The sequence below is a fragment of the Rhineura floridana genome, chromosome 2 (genome assembly GCF_030035675.1).
Source record: "Rhineura floridana isolate rRhiFlo1 chromosome 2, rRhiFlo1.hap2, whole genome shotgun sequence".
Taxonomy (NCBI): domain Eukaryota; kingdom Metazoa; phylum Chordata; class Lepidosauria; order Squamata; family Rhineuridae; genus Rhineura; species Rhineura floridana.
Window position 1 is genome coordinate 106,855,035 of NC_084481.1, and position 19,253 is coordinate 106,874,287.

A 19,253-nucleotide genomic window follows, 5' to 3' on the forward strand; every position below is an offset into this window, starting at 1 on the left:
AATCAGACTGATTACAATATGTTGCTACTTAAGCAATGACTCTAGCTGTTGGAAAAACAAACTTGGCCTGCCCAAGATACATGTTTTCAGCCTGCTTTGCTTAAACCACTCCACTTAAGGAAAGGTGGGCATGGTCAATTAAAAACATGGAGCACACCTAGAAATTTGTTAGAATATACTTCACCTCCAACTGTTTTATCTTGTGCAAACTGAGACACTGCTCATATCTATTGGAGACTATTCTGCAGAATAGTCAGTACCATTATTCCACAACTGTTTTTGGAGATTTTTTAGTGTACATTTTGCGAAGTGTTGCAGTACTTCACATATTCACAGAAACATGCACAAGAACATTATTTACTACTGGAAACTTCACTGAAATTGCCAAGTAAATCAAACATATTTAAAGTGACTCAACTATATCAACTCTTCTAATATTGTTGCTTCTTCCCGCCTAAAAAAAGATCAGCACAGCACTTATCTTGTTTCTGTTATTTGGGCTGATTGCAGGTGTTGCCACCATTCACCATATGCTCAGAGGCACATATTACAAAATTCTTCCAAACTACACAGGAAGTGGATTGGACTGTGAAAGACCAACCCAAATGGTGTTTGCATTTTGACAAATTTGTAGGATGGTACAATCTCTCAGGGAGGAGCTCAGGTCTCCTGCTCCCCTGGTGCCCAATAGCTGCCCAATTTCCCTGTTTTTTAAAGTTTGATAGAAATATCTATTGGCTATAGGTACGTTCTTAAACCTCAAGGTTTTTTTTTTTGCCTATTAGTGAATTTCTCTGCTTTTTAATCCAAGAGGTAAGAAATGAAATCCTGTGCAAGTTTGCTGAGAATGGATTGATCATTTGTATGCTGATTGAGTTCAATGGGATTTACTCCCCTGCAATCAAGCTTAGGTTAGGTGAAACTGATCACTGGGGGAGGAGGGAGGAGGGGAAGGAGGGGATTGGAAGGGGATGGGAAAGGAGGGGCAAAGGAAAGGGGAGGGAAGGGGCAAAAGGGAAGTGATGGAAGGGAGGAGGAAGGGAGGGCAGATTTTATTATTTGCATGTTTATTGAGTTCAGTGGGATTTACTGCTGTGCAATCATGGAGAAGGAACAGAAGAGGGGAGGAGGAAGGGAGGGGGAGGAGGAAGGGAGGGGGAGGGGAAGGGGGAGGGGCAAAAGGGAAGGGATAGGAGAGAGAAGGAGGGTAGGGTAGGTTTGATAATTTGCATACTTTTTGAGTTTAATGGGATTTACTCCTGTACAATCATGCTTAGGATAGCTGAAACTGACCTGGGGGAGGGGCTGGGGGAAGGGGGAGAGAAGAGGAGGAAAGGTAGGGGGGAAGGTGGAGGGGAGAGGGAGGGGAGGAGATTGGGTGGGTGGGCACTGGGCAGAAGGAAAGCCCCTTTCGTTTCCAAAAGGAAAACATTGTGAACGGTATCTTTTTTTCAGAGTTCCCCCCACCTTTTTATTCTACAGCAGGCACATGAAGTCTCCCACCCAAATTTAAACCAAAGTTCTTCCTGGCCACATCCACACCAGGCCTGTATTTCAGTTTAGACAGTCATGGCTTCCCCCAAAGAATCCTGGGAAGTGTACTTTGTGAAGGGTGCTGAGAGTTGCTAGGAGAAGCCATATTCTACTCACAGAGCTACAATCTCCAGAAGAGGGGCTGACTGTTAAACCACTCTGGCCACTGGAGCTCTGTAGGGGAACAGGAGTCTCATAACTCTCAGCTCTCACAAACTACACTTTCCAGGATTCTTTGGGGGAAACCATGACTGTCTAAAGTGAAATAAATGTCTGGCATGGGTGTGGCCACCTGATTAGCCAAGCCAAACAGCTGTCAGCCTGGCTTTTAGAACACTGACGGTTCTTACTGAGCATGCCCAACACTTCAGTGTTACATTTCTTTAATTAAAAATCAGCCAGGCATTTTTTTTAACTTTTAAACTGCAGAAGATGAAAGTCAGAGTATGGGGCAAGGTCAGTAACTGCTGTAGTTATGTGCCTTCAAGTTGATTACGACTTATGGCGACCCTATGATCAGTGACCTCCAATAACATCTGTCATGGACCACCCTGCTCAGATCTTGTAAGTTCAGGTCTGTGGCTTCTTTTATGGAATCAATCCATCTCTTGTTTGGCCTTCCTCTTTTTCTACTCCCTTCTGTTTCTCCCAGCATTATTGTCTTTTCTAGTGAATCCTGTCTTCTCATGATGTGTCCAAAGTATGATAACCTCAGTTTCATCATTTTAGCTTCTAGTGACAGTTCTGGTTTAATTTGTTCTAACACCCAATTATTTGTCTTTTTCGCAGTCCATGGTATGCACAAAGCTCTCCAACACCACATTTCAAATGAGTGGATTTTTTCTTATCCACTTTTTTCACTGTCCAACTTTCACATCCATACATAGAGATTGGGAATACCATGGTCTGAATGATCCCGACTTTAGTGTTCAGTGATACATCTTTGCATTTGAGGACCTTTTCTAGTTCTCTCATAGCTGCCCTACTCAGTCCTAGCCTTCTTCTGATTTCATGACTATTTTCTCCATTTGGGTTAATGACTGTGCCGAGATATTGATAATCCTTGACAAGCTCAATGTCCTCATTGTCAACTTTAAAGTTACATAAATCTTCTGTTGTCATTACTTTAGTCTTCTTGACATTCAGCTGTAGTCCTGCTTTTGTACTTTCCTCTTTAACTTTCATCAGCATTCTTTTCAAATCATGACTGGTTTCTGCTAGTAGTATGGTATTGTCTGCATATCTTAAATTATTGATATGTCTCCCTCCAATTTTCACACCTCTTTCATCTTGGTCCTATCCTGCTTTCCGTATGATATGTTCTGCGTACAGATTAAACAAATAGGGTGATAAAATACACCCGTCTCACACCTTTTCCGATGGGGAACCAATCAGTTTCTCCCTATTCTGTCCTTACAGTAGCTTCTTGTCCAGAGTATAGGTTGCGCATCAGGACAATCAGATGCTGTAGCACCCCCATTTCTTTTAAAGCATTCCATACGTTTTCATGATTACACAGTCAAAGGCTTTGCTGTATTCTATAAAGCACAGGGTGATTTTCTTCTGAAATTCCTTGCTCCATTCCATTATCCAATGTATGTTTGCGATATGATCTCTGGTGCCTCTTCCCTTTCTAAATCCAGCTTGGACGTCTGGCATTTCTCGCTCCATATATGGTAAGAGCCTTTGTTGTAGAATCTTGAGCATTACTTTACTTGCATGGGATAGTAAGGCAATAGTTTGATAATTACTGCATTCCCTTTCTTTGGAATTGAGATATATATTGAACACTTCCAGTCTGTGGGCCATTGTTTAGTTTTCCATATTTCTTGATAAATTTTAGTGAAAATTTGGACAGATTCAGTCTCAGTAACTTGTAGCAACTCTATTGGTATGCCATCTGTTCCTGGGGATTTGTTTCTTCCAAGTATTTGAAGAGCAGCTTTCACCTCACATTCTAAAATTTCTGGTTCTTCATCATACGGTTCCTCCATGAATGCATCTATCATCCTGGTATCTCTTTTATAGAGTTCTTCAGTGTATTGCTTCCAACTTCCTTTTATTTCATTTCGATCAGTCAGTGTATTCCCCTGTTGATTATTCAACATCCGTTTAACTTTCCTTCATTTCTCTAATCTTTTGGAATACGGCTCTTGTTCTTCCCTTTTTGTTGTCATCTTCTATTTCTATACATTAACTATTGTAATAGTTGTCTTTGTCCCTACATACTAGTCGCTGTATTGTTGCATTTAGGGTTCTGACCGTGTTTCTATCTCCTTTTGCTTTTGCTTTCCTTCTCTCTTTAACCATTCTAAGATTTTCGTCAGTCATCCATAGAGGTCTTTCTCTCTTTTTAACTGGAGATATTGTCTTTTTCCATTCTTCCCTGACAATGTCTCTGACTTCTTAGTTTTTCTGGCTCTCTGTCAACTAAGTTTAAAGCTTCAAATCTGTTCCTTATTTGATCTTTATATTCTTCTGGGATATTTAAATTGTATTTTGGCATTATTATTGTTTTGTTGTTCTTCTTTAGCTTTACTCTGATTTTCGATACGACCAGTTCATGATCTGTACTGCAGTCTGCTCCTGGTCTTGTTTTCACAGAGAGTATGGAACTTCTCCATCTTCTGCTACCAATTATGTAATCAGTGATTCCTATATTGACCATTTGGTGATGTCCACATGTACAGTCGTCTTTTCGGTTGATCAAAAAATGTGTTTCAAGAAACAAATTATTGGCTTCACAGAATTCAGTAAGTCTTTCTCCTGCTTCATTTCTGTCTCCTAAGTCCCATTTCCCCACAATTCCTAGTTCTTCTCTGTTCCCTACTTTTGCATTCCAGTCCCCCATGATTATCAGCACACCTTGTTTTGGTGTGTGATCAATAGACTTGGATGATGGTTATGTTAATAGGTTTCCCATTTAATCTCATTGATATCACTCACCCGGACCTTGCATTGTAGCTCCTAATTGCTTTTGCTACATCACTTCTCACTATTAAAACCACCCCATTACTTCTTAATTTCTCATTTCCTGCATAAAATAGTTTTGTAGTTGTCTGACTGAAAATATCCCATTCCCGTCCATTTTAATTCACTCACGCCAAGTATTGTAATGTAAATATGTTCCATTTCTTGCTTGACAATTTCTAACTTTCCCTGGTTCATGCTTCTCACATTCCATGTTTCTATTATGTGCATCGTGCAACTCCGGACTCTCCTTTCGCATCTGTGAGCATCAGCTTCTGGGCTTCCTTTCAGCTTTGACCCAGCTGTGTCATTAGTTACAGCGCTACTTGTACTTGTCCATTGTCCTTCCCCAGTAGCTCGGTGAGTGCCTTCTGACCTGGGGGGCCTCATCTTCCAGCACTATCTCATGTTGCATTTTGGATACTCTGTTCATAGGGTTTTTGTGGTAAGAGGTATTCAGAGGTGGTTTACCATTGCCTTCCTCTGAGTTTGGATGCATCTTAGTCTGGTGTCTCAGCTTTGACCATTCCGCCTTGGGTGCCCCTGTTAGGAGTTTAGCCTCTTGGTCTAGACTCCTGACGGCACTGCTCTTAGATCTTCATCACTCTCAAACCCCCTCACTACGTTAAGGTGTGCATCCTAAAGGGGGAAGGTCAGTAAAAAGGACTACACATACTCTGTTAACATGGCTGGTTTTTAATTAATTTCAACAAATCATGAGACCAGGGGTCTGGATTTTCCCCCCTCTTGTTTTACTCTTTGAACTCTCGATTCTCTGAGTGTTTTGTGTATCACCATGAAAACCTATAGGATTGTTAAGCGTTTCTGAGTTCAGAACTATAAGTTTTGTAAGGGTTTGTTTTGAAATTCACTTATGGGAAACATCAGAATGGCGTGGGGGGTATTTTCAATTTAACATTGCAGAATGTGAAAAATCCATGCTGGCTATAGTATACAGCCACTCTCATGGCTGTAGTATATGTTCCTGCATTGTTAGAATTAATTGTTAATGTAGTAGATAGGTAAACAGCATTAAGATGTCCCCTCCTCCAACATACACACCCTCACACCTTTCCCCCTATGTCCCACACCTATCAACAGAAAGGATCCAGTATTCTGGATTTTCACCTGAAATTGACCAGGGAAAAAAAAAGAGGAGACAACATGGTAGGGAAAGTTGTTTGGGGCAAGAACGCTATTCCTAAAGCTAAAGGCTTTGGCATGCTGCCAGGCCCAGTGGCTGGTTGGGGGGGGGGGAGAGAGAGAAAGCAAAAAGAAGGTGTCATAGAAAAGCAGAAGAGGCAACTAATCCTCCTCCTTTTTGCATTAGTTATCCAGTTTAATAATTCAGAAGCTGAACACATGTATTCTTTTACCTACTTCCTCTCCTCTATACAGATATCTAAAGATACACTTTCAGACTCTCCCATATCAGAAGAATGGAAAGAGAAAACCTCCTCCTTTGGGCCACACGGTGGACGTCCTTTCTGGTGATACAAAGAGCTGCTTCAGCTGACCGAACCCCTGAAATGGCTCCATATCCTTCAGATTTATTATTTGTTTAGGTATATATTGGATATTGCAACTGATTATGTTATAAGGTTATACTTAGCACATGTCCCACTTTTTACTGATTCACTGCTTGAAGGCCTTGGACTAAGCAATAACGATTTGGGTATGGGTATTTACTGGGGGTATTTGTATACTGTCCCTTCATAAAATCTTATCCCAGGCCAGTTCAATGCTCTTTCCCTCCCACCGCTGCCTCACTCCCAGAGCCCTCCCATCACAGACATTTTCTGTTGCTGCATGGTCATGGTGAGGAGAGAAGAGAGATGGGTGAGGTACCAATTCGGCCTGCATCCTGCAGCTGGATTTTGAGCATCTCCATGGGAGTGGTGACAATCACCTGGCAGGTCCCTGCCCCACAGCCAGCTAGCATTTCCTTCATTAGTGTCAGCTTCTTCCTGATAAAAAGATGGGAGAAAGAGAGAGAGAGAGAGACATACACATAAAGAAAAATCAGCTGCTTTACCCCAGCTGGATTAACCAGCCTCTAGGCAAAGCAACAGCCAGGCTTGCTTCTCTCTGCGAGGAGCCCTGTCTCTGTCACTTGCAGATCACAGAAGGGACAAACCCTGGGGAATGTTAGTTGTTGGGCATGCCCAAACTTGACATTATTTGTAATGATTGCAATGCAATAAAAAATTGTCTGGAGATAACCAAGTGGCTGACATTGCCCGAGGCAGTGGAAAGACACTCAAGAGAAACAAAAAAGGCATTGGACAGCCAGATGTGCAGTGTGGACTAATGCACCACCACAGGGCAGCTTCTCCCCACCCCGCAAGGCCCTCTTTGGTGGGAAAAGTCTCCCTGGGAGCTTAGGAGAATGCAGAAGTTCTGCTCCACTACCATCCAGTGAGCATCTCTGTTGTTTCTTCGTTGTGTTCCTACGAAAGCGACATGCAAATGTAAACAAGTATAACCCCAGGCACTTAGGCAAGCAAATTCGGTGACAGCCAGTGTGGTATAGAGGTTAGTGTTTCAGATTGAGATCTAGGAGTCCAGGGTTCAAATTCCTGCTCGGCCATGAAGCTCCCTGGGTGACCTTGGGCCAGTTGCTGCCTCTCAACCTAAGTTACCTCACAGCATTTTGTGAGGCTGCAATGGAGAGGAAGGAAAACCATGTATGTGGTTGCCACCTTTTATTTATTTATTATTTAATTTGTATCCTGCCCTTCCTCCCAGCAGGAGCCCTTGGAGGTAAGGTGGGATAAATAAATAAAAATACAGACAGACAAAAAGAAATGCTAAATGCTGGAGAGAATTTCCAGAAGACTAGTTGTGTTAGTATGTATGTATGTATTTAAGGCATTTATATACTGCTTAATCATTAGCATTTCTAAGGGTGTACATAAAAATTAACAGCACAGAATAAAACAGTAAAAATGGATTATAAGACTGGACATAATCCTGAACACTACTTTAAAATGCCTGTTGGAATAAGACAATTGTTGTCCTACAGCTGAAGTTCAGCAAGGAGGGTGACTAATCTCAATTGGGAGAGAGTTCTACAGGCTTGGGCCACAATACTGGATGCATGGCTTCCAGTAGTTATAAGCTGTGCACCTGAGCCATGGGAGACCACCATAAGAGATCCCCCCAAAGATCTCAGTGATGTACTAGGCAAAAAGCAAAAACATGAAGAGTGATAGTCACCATGGGAATACCTAGGGGCTCATCTTTGAAATAAAGCCACTGTGATATTAGGCAATTCCTCTATCCCTGACCTCAGTTCCCCAGTAGTAAACTGCAGAACATAGTTCACTGCTTTCATCAGTCCTTGTCATGGTGATTCTTCTCTGTCAAAATGTAAGATGAGAGAATCTATCCACAGGCAATGCTATCACCATCAGAGCAGAATCCATTGGACAAGGGGAAATAGCAAGAACCATTAAGACGAAAAACTAGTGTGCAGCAGTGGCTCATGGGGGGCAGGAGAAGCAGAGGGGTTACCCACTGCCACTCCAGAGTAATCCCAACTTTGTCACCACTGCGGTTATATTTCACTGTATCTATCTTATATCTTTTTTGTTCTGTTATGTAAATCACTTTGAGACCACGTGGAATGAAGCAGTACATAAAGCTGTTGCTGGTATAAAATAAAAAAATGTTCATTAGGTTCTTTAAAGGCATGGATGGCAAACATATGACCCACCAGACTACAATGTTGTTATTGGACTACAACTCCCATCATCCTGACCATTGGGCATGTTTTCTAAGGCTGATAGGAGTTGAAGTTCAACAACATCTGGAAGGCCACAGGTTCCCCACCACAGCTTAAAGGGATCTCAAACTGGACAGCTCAAGGACCAGTCTGCCCAAGACAGACCAATGGGAAGCCTAATCAGAAAGAATCAGATATCTGGAATGACACCTCCACTTGTTTAATATACTACAGATTTGAAGGACTACATCTAATCAATAATGGGCTAAAAAAAAATCTTAGCACTAGGTGGGCACAAAAGTAATTACCAGCACCAATATTCTTTTTGTCAAAGACAGAAAATGATAGTAATCCAGAGCCCTACATTTGCACAGGATTGTCAGTGGTGATTGAGATCAGAATTCTGAGTGTGCACATGACACTTATTAGCCTGTCACAGGAAGCAATGGCAGAATTCTGCATCTAGAGCTATATCATTGGGCCACACTCTTCTGTGCTTATCCCTATTAATTTACAACATTAAGCCGGCAGAAAATATTTCAGTCTACTGAAGGTCACACGTTAAGACACACACACACAATAATTAAAAACTAAAGCCCTCACATTATTGTGTGTGTGTGTGTGTGTGTGTGTGTGTGTGTCTGTCTGTCTGTCTGTCTGTCCACTACTTAATGTGTGAGTTTTTCACTGTATCCCACCCCAGTTTCCTGGTACTTCCAACACTGGAATGATGTTATTGATGGAGTTGGGCAGAATCTGTCTATGTGTTCAGCACCATTTACTCCACTGAAAAGTGTTTCACCCAATCTCAAATAATCCAGAAATTGGTAATCCTACTGGAGATGTGTATGAAGCCACCTTATATCTAGGTTATATGACTTTTAACCATCTAGACCAGTACTATCATCATCATCATCATCATCATCATCATCTTTATTTATACCCCGCCCTTTTTCCAAACTGGAACTGAAGGCGGCAGTACTACAAACCTTTAAAAGGGTTAAAAAGATCTCAAAGCCATTTCCTTAAGTGTCTCAGATAAAAATTATCCCCCACCCCACCCCACCCCACCCCAGGATAGGGTATCTCAGTTACCTGCTACTTGAGATAAAAGACTGAGGAATTGAACCTGATGCCCAATTAAAATACATGCAAAAATGTAATGTATTAGCAAAGTGTAAGGTTCAGATGCCCACCCAATAAAGGCACTTTATCCAGCATTTATACTGCTTTTATAAACAACAGACACATTACCGCTAGCATTCCACAATGCGAGTATGCCGATTCCTATGCTGGTCACTCCTGACCAAATGGAAAAGCAGGATAGAGCAGCAACACCTGGAGAAGATGGATAGTACAGCAACAGTTGCACCAAACTAGTCATTTGAAAGCGAAAGCCCTCACATCATTTGGAGGATCCTTTAAGATACTTCCCATTCAACATCTTGTGTTGCCACTAAAGCAACACTGGGAAGTTGCTATCTGAGAAGAAACTGTCACTATTGCACTAACCAAAAGTACTGCAGTAGAATCAGTAGAATAGTCGCCAATACATTTCATCCCAGCACTTTGTAATGGGAGGGGTAGGAGTAGATTATGCCATCACCTCAGTCACATAGAGTAAAGAAAAACATATCAAGAAGTGGACTAGATGAATTTGATTTAAAACCCAAAGAGGTCTATATGAGAAAAACACATTTTCTGAATGCAGAAGATCTTCCTAGCACAAAGTAGGTCTAGCTCTGTCAACTAGTGTCAACTAGATTTACAGAAGATTTACAGCAACCAAGGATCTGGGCCACTGGATGACAACTTGGCCTAAGCTGCAAATGAAATGGTGTGTCACAAAGTTACTCCTTCAAATGCAAGCACAACACATTTGAAGCTTCTCATCTGTCAACACTTTCAGTCCTGTGGGAAGAATCAGGCAGCATAAAGTTCATCCCCTTGCCCAGAGGAACTGCCACTGCAGAAACTTCCTCAAGTACTTTGTTGACTTCTTTGAAGATATGGAAGAGTTACTTCAGGGAACCACATACAGCTAATTCCTCAGCCTGCAAGACTGCTGCTTAGATTCACCTTCCTCTCATCTGAGGGGATTATAGGTGTAAGCCTACAGTGAAGATCATTAAATCATTAAATATAGATTTCTCTTTTGAAAATATTGGAAGAAGTTTTTTTATACCAGGTCACATTGGTGTGAAGGGAAATTAGAGAGTTGGTGACATGCTTCCCAACCAATCAATTACCACAGTTGATTAGCTGTATGTATGCGGAAGTGGAATCTGGCAGGCACTTTGACTCTCTGAAGACCTCTATTTTCTATATATTTTCTATATATCTATATGCTTTACCCAGCCCACAAAGCTCTAAGTTTAGGAAAAAAGTTTAGGAAAAAATCCGAACATCTGTAGGAATTTACTGCTTGAGGACTCAAAAGTGTAGAGGAGACACTGGGTGGAAACCCTTTGGAAAAAAAATATATGGCATGCCATGCAATTACTTTTTCAAAGCCGTCTGAAACATGAGGGACAGAATCATATTTTTTCTAAGTCAGAGCGAGAAGAAGACAGTTCGTGGTCTACTAGTGGGCAACTGGCCCATTGGTATCTTCTGGTTGCTGGGATATTTGCAGAGAATACTAAGACTAGGTGGACCTTAGTCTGATCCAGCAAGGCAACAACTTGCAAGAGTACATCATCAGGATCACTTAACACAGTAAAGTTATTCGAGATTGTCACCAGCATCTGGGCCCAGACACATTTGCCTTGGAAGACAGTTATTGTGCACACCTCTTTTGTGATTAATGCCACATTAGGACTGGCCTAGTTTTCTGCATTATTGCAACTGTACTGTAAATAAAAGAATCAGACATCCAGCATTGAATCTAATGCATTTCCCAATAATAATTATATGTTTCTGTCTCTAATGGTCATGTAGACATTTACCTGAAAAGATAAAGGTAGCACATGCTCCATGCTCAGAAACACAAGTGTGTGCATGTCTTCCAATGGTCAGAGAGGAGCTTCATAGATCCTTATCCTTTTCCATGAACCTCAGTCACTACTCTACACCTCTTCCAGTATTCTACCCCCCATCAGTTTCTTCTTTTCTGCTGCTTCATCTTGAAACAGTTACACAACTGAATATACTCAACTGGTATTATCCTACTGTGTTCACACTTTCTGCAATATTGAACTCAGCTAGCATCTACAACATAATAAAACAAATGTAATTAACAGAGTAGCTCAGTAATTAGCATAAATTTATTAATTGTATTTTAATGGGAATTCAGTCAGTTGGCCTAAGATATGGATTTCTCTTTTAGCCTTGCAGTTTGTTCTTCAGGAAGGAAGACCAGAACCAGAAACTGAAGAAATGACCAACTTTTATTGAGAGAGGAGGGGCAAAACCCTATGACATCAATGGCTTTAAAGCAAAGTCTTAATAATACTTTGAAACCTCATGGGTTGGGCATAAGACATAAAGGTTTTGGGCTTCAGCATGAAATCCTATTTTTATGAGCCAGAACACCCAAAAAGTGTTGGGAATGGTGACAGACACAGCAGAAAATTCTCCATGTGCACTTTAAGAATAAAATGTCTCATATATCTCTTCACCAAGCAAAACATAAAGCAAGAAAGGAAAAGGGTAAAGATATCAGTTTCCCTGCAATTGTGACGGGGTCTGCAAAGAAACTAATACAATAATGCTTAGCAGCTAGGTAGAGAAAAAGAGCTAAAATCAGCAGCTTTCCAACCCCACACCAGAACAACAAACAAAGGGAAGGTCACGAGAAAAAAAGCAAGGTTACATGGAACCACAGGAAGGAGTCAATATAATTGAAGATAAGGTAATAATAATAAGTCCAGCAATATTTTCAAATGCTTGAAAGCAATGCTTTTTAATCAGCAATGTTAAGACACAATAGCCAAGACTAAATTCACTGAACAAGTCAGGCTTCCTTAAAGTGATGGAAGTCACAGCTCCGTGATGCAATGCAATCTGGGAATGATATCAATAGCTTCACGTATTATTGTCATTTTCATAACATCCCTATGGTAAGGTTTTCTACAGTGAAATCCTATGCACGTTTACTTGGAAGCAAATCCCACTGGGTTCAACAGGGCTGATTTCCTTGTAAAAGGATTTAGGATTGCAGCCCTAGATCACTAAGGACATTAATCTACTTATTTCATCATTTTAAGCTTTTCCGATAGGAAATCATGTTAATATATGCATTACACTGAGAAGATGGAACAGGTGGGCTGCTGTGGATTCTCTTGACCAGGACAGGAGAAAAAGAGCTTGTTACTACATTCGTGCTATGGCTGGAACAATGAAGTTCATTGATTGTACTACAGAAAACTCACCTCCATGACTTGAAATTGTCTGCAGAACATATTACACTGTCTTGCTTGCTGACTGAGCCATGGCATTTTTACTGTATTCTGTAGTATGTTTTGTTGTTTTAATATATTGGTCACTCTTTTGGGGGGCCTTTGGGCCAAAAAGCAGCAAAGGGGGGTGGAAGAGTTCATAGTGATTCCCAGACTTACTCTTACACTGAAATGGGAAGAAGAAAGGAGGTGCTCCAAATTTCATACCGTCCCTATCATGTAAAAATCTATTTGTTTATTCAATAGAGACACTGCAAATTATATACAAAAACTGAGCCATTGTTGACCTTCTCTTGTTAAACTAAGCTAAATCAAGCTTCAGTACCCCTGTGATTTCTCGTACGATTTCATTCAATTTTAAATTTAGAACTCTGAAGCAAGTGGTAATTTCTAGTCCTTTGAAATGTTCACAAAATGCAACTTCATAATTTATCATCATTCCATCTAATACTGAATTTGGGTGGTTGAGTACTTATTAGTCTTGCAGTGAAACAGGAGAACTCAAAAAATAAGGTCGTGGATATCTCATGTATGCAGAAAAAAATAGCTTGTAAATAAAAAAAAATAAGGGGGGACCCCCAAATAGCCTAAGGGTGTATTCTCAATTATTTCCAGGACCTACAAAATCTAGAGAGCATCAATTAGGAAGGGAAAAAATGAGAAGTGGGAGGAGGGAATTGGTTGGCCTGAGCCATTAGTGACTCATTGCATACTTACGGTTGCAGGGATGCACACCATGAGGTTAAAAGTCTCCCCACCCTGCACTATACAAGGAGGTTTTGATATGAAGGAGAAGGAAAAAGAAACTTTTCCCCTTTCCCGCTATCCCAGTTATATGACACTAAGACTTAAAGTTTGGGGCTAGCACAATGAGAGAGGTTCAGAAGGGTAAAAAAAAAGGCAGGGAGGTGTCTGTTTCTCTCTCTCACTCCCAAAACCTACCACAAACACCACTACAAGGCTGTGGTTCCAGGTTGACTAGAACCCTGAACAGAAACACCATCTGTTAGTTGAGGATACACTGCCATACTTTGTTGAGGGTTCCCAGTAAAAGAAAGATCTTAACATTCTGATCCATCCTTCAAACATTCTCTCACACTCTAGAACAGGGATGGGGAACCTTTTGCTCTGGCAGGCCAGATCATTGTCTATCCCCAACCCTGCAGGCCAACTTTGACAGGTAAGTGGGATAACACACCTGTCAATCATCTGTCATTATGACACTAGATGATTGACAGGTGAGTTGTCTCTCACTTGTCAAAGTCCCTTGCACAGCACTTGCCAGGCATCTGACAGCCAGCTGGTTGTCGGGCACTTGGGAATCACAGTGCAAGGGACTTTGCCAGCCCTGTGCTTGACACTCAGGAAGCTCCAAGCATAGGGCTAGCAAAGCACTTTCCAGCAGGCTTGAACTTACCACCCATCAGCTGATCTAATGTGACCAAGAAAGAGCCTAGGATGAAGCAACACTGATGAGAGCAGGTTTGATTTGCAATGGCTGGGTTCCTGAGGGGCAGGGGACACACAGCACCTATCCCAGTGGCATCTGAATGCACATGTTTAATTTTTCCCACATAACTGAACAGCTCGCATTTGCTCCCACAAGGAAAGCCAGAATGCTACATTTAGAGACAGTTACAGAGAGAGCAATTTCGAGACACTTGCTTATCACCACCACTCTACCTTTCATACAATTCAGCTAGCTTCCTTGTGAATTGCAATGCTTAATCAAAACATGAGAATTCAAGCCACAACAGCAGCTGATTTTTCTGCCTCTGCAGTCCCTTTACTTTGCAAAAGCAGCAGCAACGTTAACAGACTGAGTGCTAATGCATTTCCTATCTCTGTGTGCATATACATACACAGAAAGAATGTGCAGTGCTACTCTTTTCTCCTAATGCAAACATACCAAGGACGCTACAAGGCAGCCTCTACAGCCAGATGTTTACACCAGGTAAAACCAGCTCCACAAAACTGGACCTGCCTTACAAACAAGCCACTTAACATCTACAACATGCTAATTATGTTTGCCAAGAAATGAACTTGCATTCATCCCACAAGCAGTTTGATCCTGGGGCCTGTCTCCAATTATCATATTTTATTGCAAATGCACAGGCTGTGACACCCAAGGGCCCATAAAGTGTCCTGCGGACCATCAGCCACCAATTTCATGATTAATACTACATATAGAAAACAATGTTTAATACAATGCCATTAGTTAGGCTGATAACTATGCTGGCAATGTTTATGGGGCCATCTGAAAATTACTCAAATGGTAGTCTTCAATATCATCAACACAACTGCAGAACTTCAAATTTGGATGGAAAGTGAACCTTTGCATGGATCTTCTTAGGGCTGTCTCAAGTTCTGTGACATTGATTGAATTGATATTCCTCACTCAGGCTGCCATTTCTGTGCTGCAGAACTGGTTTTTCTTTGTGGGGTGGGGCAGGAAAAACTGGGTCTGCTCCTACCATCTACAATTCAGACTTGCACGGTTACAAACAGAATTTTTATACTTTTTTATTGAATTGAGGAATGAAAAGAAGACCACATATGGCAGGCATAGATGCAATAAGATCTCATTCCAAAACACAGCTTCATTTCTAGACTTGAAGTAGTAATATATATAGCCTTCATTGTTTCAGAGTCTGCCTTGAAATACCTTGAGGGTATCTGTGTTCAACAGATTCAATAAATCGAAGGCAAGTAAAACATTTCCACCTTTTTTATATTGCACTACCAGACTACTGATTTTATAAATAAAAGCTAGGCCCCTGTGTGTTCAGGATTAACTATAATTACTACAAAATATTACTATGATGAACGGTTGTCTAGGGTCATGCATGGTAGTGATCAGAGCATTTCACAACCCCTTACTCTATCAAGGAGCACAAGGCTAAAACTGCTACTGAAGCTCTATACATTGGGAAATGTGGAACTGATGGTTTATTTTTTAAGCTGAAATGCATCCGCAGACAGTGAAGTGGGTTTTTCAGAAAAATTTGAACTGGAAAATTTTCCTATAGTAATTTACACTGGGAAATTTTCAGTTTGCGTCAGAAAATTTTCCACTGCCCCAAAGAGTGATTTAGCATGTTTGTTTTACTTGTATTTAGTAATCAAAGCTAAAAAAACAATTACCAAGCTTGCCTTATATTATATTTGCAGTTGGTATCCATGCATTGTTACTAATGAACTTATGAAACAGATCGTTTCCACAGAAAAGTAAGTACTGGAAAAATTTCCACCTTACATCATTGTCTGAGGGGGAAGGGTTGTTTATGTGATCAGAGAAGTGTGCATGTATGCTTAGTCCATTCCCCCTTTATCATTTCCTCAATCAAAACCAGCTCTTGCAACTGCTTCCCCACCTATGGGGGCCAAGATCTTCATGGCCTTTCTTCTGCAGGTGGGAAAGCAGCTAAAGGGAAGCTACTTTTGATGCTGCGGGGGGGGGGAGTGTTAAGCACTCCTGCTGAGATTAGATTTGCATTCTCTCTCTTACTTGAATTGGTTGCTGTGATGCGTCCTTCCCTGGCTCTCCCTGTCAGGTTCCTACCTGCACGTGGCTACTGCCTGTCACTAGGCACCACCAGGGACTCCACCAGTCCGGACCGCACTCTCTTATGGTTTACCTATCCGCTCTAGCACAGATCTCAACAGATCCCCCTGCTAGGCAACCACCAGTCACGTCCTAATACTAGTATTCCCAGAGACTCTGAATACTGGTATTGTTATTCTCTTCACCGCTGCCACCATTTGTTACAGTTCCCCTTCAGCCTTGGTCATTACCTTACCCTCCCTTCTGGTCTGTGAAACCCCAGCCAAGGATCAGGCCTTTGGTAAACCAAATTAAGTATTTATTAAAGATAACAAAGCTAACAAGATTAACAAGATTTCTTCTTAAGGCATATAAGCATATGGTTTTACTCAATACTAATCTGAACTCCACCTCCCTCCTTCTTCACGCTCTCCTGGCAAACAACTCTCTCAAACTCCACCAAGCAATCCACTCTTTCTCTTCTCCCCCCAGATTCCACAATTCACCACCTCACATTCCCCCAGATTTACCTGTCATCCTTTCATTTATACTGTCAGCCATTTTTCACATTCAGCCAATCATCAAGCATTCTATTGCCCATTCACTCCCCCTCCTCTTTCACTACTTACCATGTATACTCTAAACAACCAGCACTTACCATATATACACTAATATATAGGAACATCACAGTTGCAACTCAGGTTTTAAAAATTATTCTGTCCCCCAGGTCCTGAATTTTGCATACAATCTAGTTTGAAGTGAATTTGGTGAAACATCCTTAGGAGTTTTGAAGGTCATTGAAACCATTTTAATAAGACTGCCAAAGGGACTGTTGTATCACCCTGCACAAGGTCATCCCTCAACTACATTAATAAAATAAAAAATGAAGCAATTTCCCCTTTATTGGCTAGTGCTATACTTTCAATTCTTCAGCAGCTTGAATAAGCAGCAGGAACAAAGGACCTCTCAGCATTAACACATGCATAATCGCAGATACTGCATTCCTTTTTGGACACTTTCCCAAGGAAATTCCAGTGGCAAAGTAACTTTGGCTGAGATTGTGGACTATTTCTAGAAACTGGGAAACAGTCCTCTAGGACAGTGGCTTTCACTTTCAATTCTCATGCATCATCTTGATTAAACGTGCAGAATGACACATCTGTTCTCTGCTGCATAAAGGTGCTGTGAAATTCAAACCCACTTCTCCTTTGTTGCCTAATGCCTCCAAAAATAAAAGTTTGATAATACCTTTAGTTGGTTTGGCTAAGGGCCAAACGTGATGGTGATGAAATGTGTGAACTTAATATACCTAAAAATAAGAGCTTGGAGAGGGTATCTGATGCAGGCATGCAGAGAGAGTGGGAGTAACCCTTTGCCCCCGCCCAGTGATCTTGAGAAAAATCACACCAGTGCTGCTATTGGGAAGCTATTGGCCCAGCAGCCATTCCTGGATAGGAAAGGAAGAGTATTGTTTTGAGCAGTGGTCTCCCAGTAGGACGAGTCACCTCAAACCAAATGAAAAACTGCAAAACTAATGTCCCCCACAAAAAAAGAAACATGTGTCTGTTCTATAGAGGAAATGTGTCAGTGGCATCCTATTGCTTTTCCAAGGCAGGTGAAGTTGCACAGCCTAATGTTGTGCTTGAATCAATAGCAAAAATACAAAGCACTGTATCCAGCTGTACCAATGCAGCCACATGGCAGATAATGGTGTTCTGCTGAAAAATCCCAGCATAAACGACAGTCATGCCACTCCTGCCAGAAACCAATATGCACAGTGTCTTCCACTCACCCATCTTTGGCCAGATGATGCCGGAAGAAATCATTGGCAGCTAGTTTGATGGCTTTTTCTGGAGTCACTAGCGTCAGATTCACTGCAGCCCCTGGGCAAGAAACATGGAGAACAAAATGTTAAGAGCATCAGGAAAGACTGGAAAATTATATAGTCACAGTGGCAATCAACTTGACCAGAATTTGAGCCAGGAAAGAGAACGTACTGTGGAATCACCGATGAGAATTACAGACCAATTATATGAGCCACACCATAAAGAAAATTTGTTCTACAATAGCAGCCAGCAGTGGTACCCATTTCCACCCAAACCAATGGTGGCAACTACAACATTAACAGTTGTCCCCCCTGCCACATTGTGGCACAGCATTCATTCAGCCCTAACTGGGAGATGGTTGAACCATGGGTGGACTCCCATTTGATAGGTCAGGAAGGAGAATTTTTCCTTTCATGGGGCAGAGCCAGCAAGTCCACTGCCAGCAATCAGAAACTGCTTCATCTCCAGATGCCCAAACCACAACTTGGGCTGCATCATCTATACCAGAACCTGCCAAATCTGTGGCCCTCTAGATATTGTTGGTCTGCAACTCCCATTATCCCTGCCCATTGTTCACATTGGCTGGGGCTGACAGGAGTTCTGGAGGGCCACAGGTTCCCCATCCCTGAACTAAACCATACCTATAGGCAGGGCCAGTTCTAAAGGGTGGCCAGGTGGGGCACTGGCCCGAGGGCCCCTGGAGCTACAGGGGCCCCTGAGGGGCCCCTCTGCTCCCCTTCCACAATCTGCGGTAACAGCCGTGGATCGCAGGACAAGAGCTTCTGCCTGCCCACCATTCCCTTGCCCCACCTGTATCCAGCCTTTTAGCATTGCCCTTAATGAAGATGGAGGCCGAGGTCTCCCTAAGGTGCTGAAGCCCCTGCTGCCACCTTGGTTGATGGCAGAGATGCGCACACGTAGCACGCATGCGTGCCATCAACCAAGATGGCGGCGGAGGCTTCATCCCCTTAGGGAAACTGTGTCTGCCATCTTGGTTAATGGCAATGCTAAAAAACAGGAGACAGGTAGGTGGGGCGAGGGAATGGTGGGCAGGCGGAAGCTCCTGCCCTGTGATCTGTAGCTGTTGCTGTGGATCATGGAAGGGGAGCGGAGGGGCCCCTCAGGGGCCCCTGTAGCCCCAGGGAAAGGGGAAGGGGAGAAAGGTAGGTGGGGTGTAGGGGGAAGGGGAGCAGAGACAGGTAGGTGGGGGGCCTTGCGCACGCACACACATATGCACACGCCAGCATGCCTGG

At 42.2% G+C, this 19,253-nt stretch overlaps 1 protein-coding gene across 8 annotated transcripts in view; it reads right to left on the minus strand.

Moving 5' to 3' along the window:
- The window catches only part of SLC25A22 (solute carrier family 25 member 22), a 133,602-nt gene that overhangs the window by 20,549 nt on the left and 93,800 nt on the right, over positions 1-19,253 (minus strand). For all 8 annotated transcript variants that reach the window (XM_061610023.1, XM_061610030.1, XM_061610027.1 and 5 more), the window contains exons 5-6: positions 17,967-18,057; positions 6,352-6,470 (exon numbers count right to left, since the gene is read on the minus strand). In XM_061610023.1, the coding sequence (XP_061466007.1) occupies positions 6,352-6,470; positions 17,967-18,057 (210 nt within the window). The remainder of the gene's footprint in view (positions 1-6,351; positions 6,471-17,966; positions 18,058-19,253) is intronic.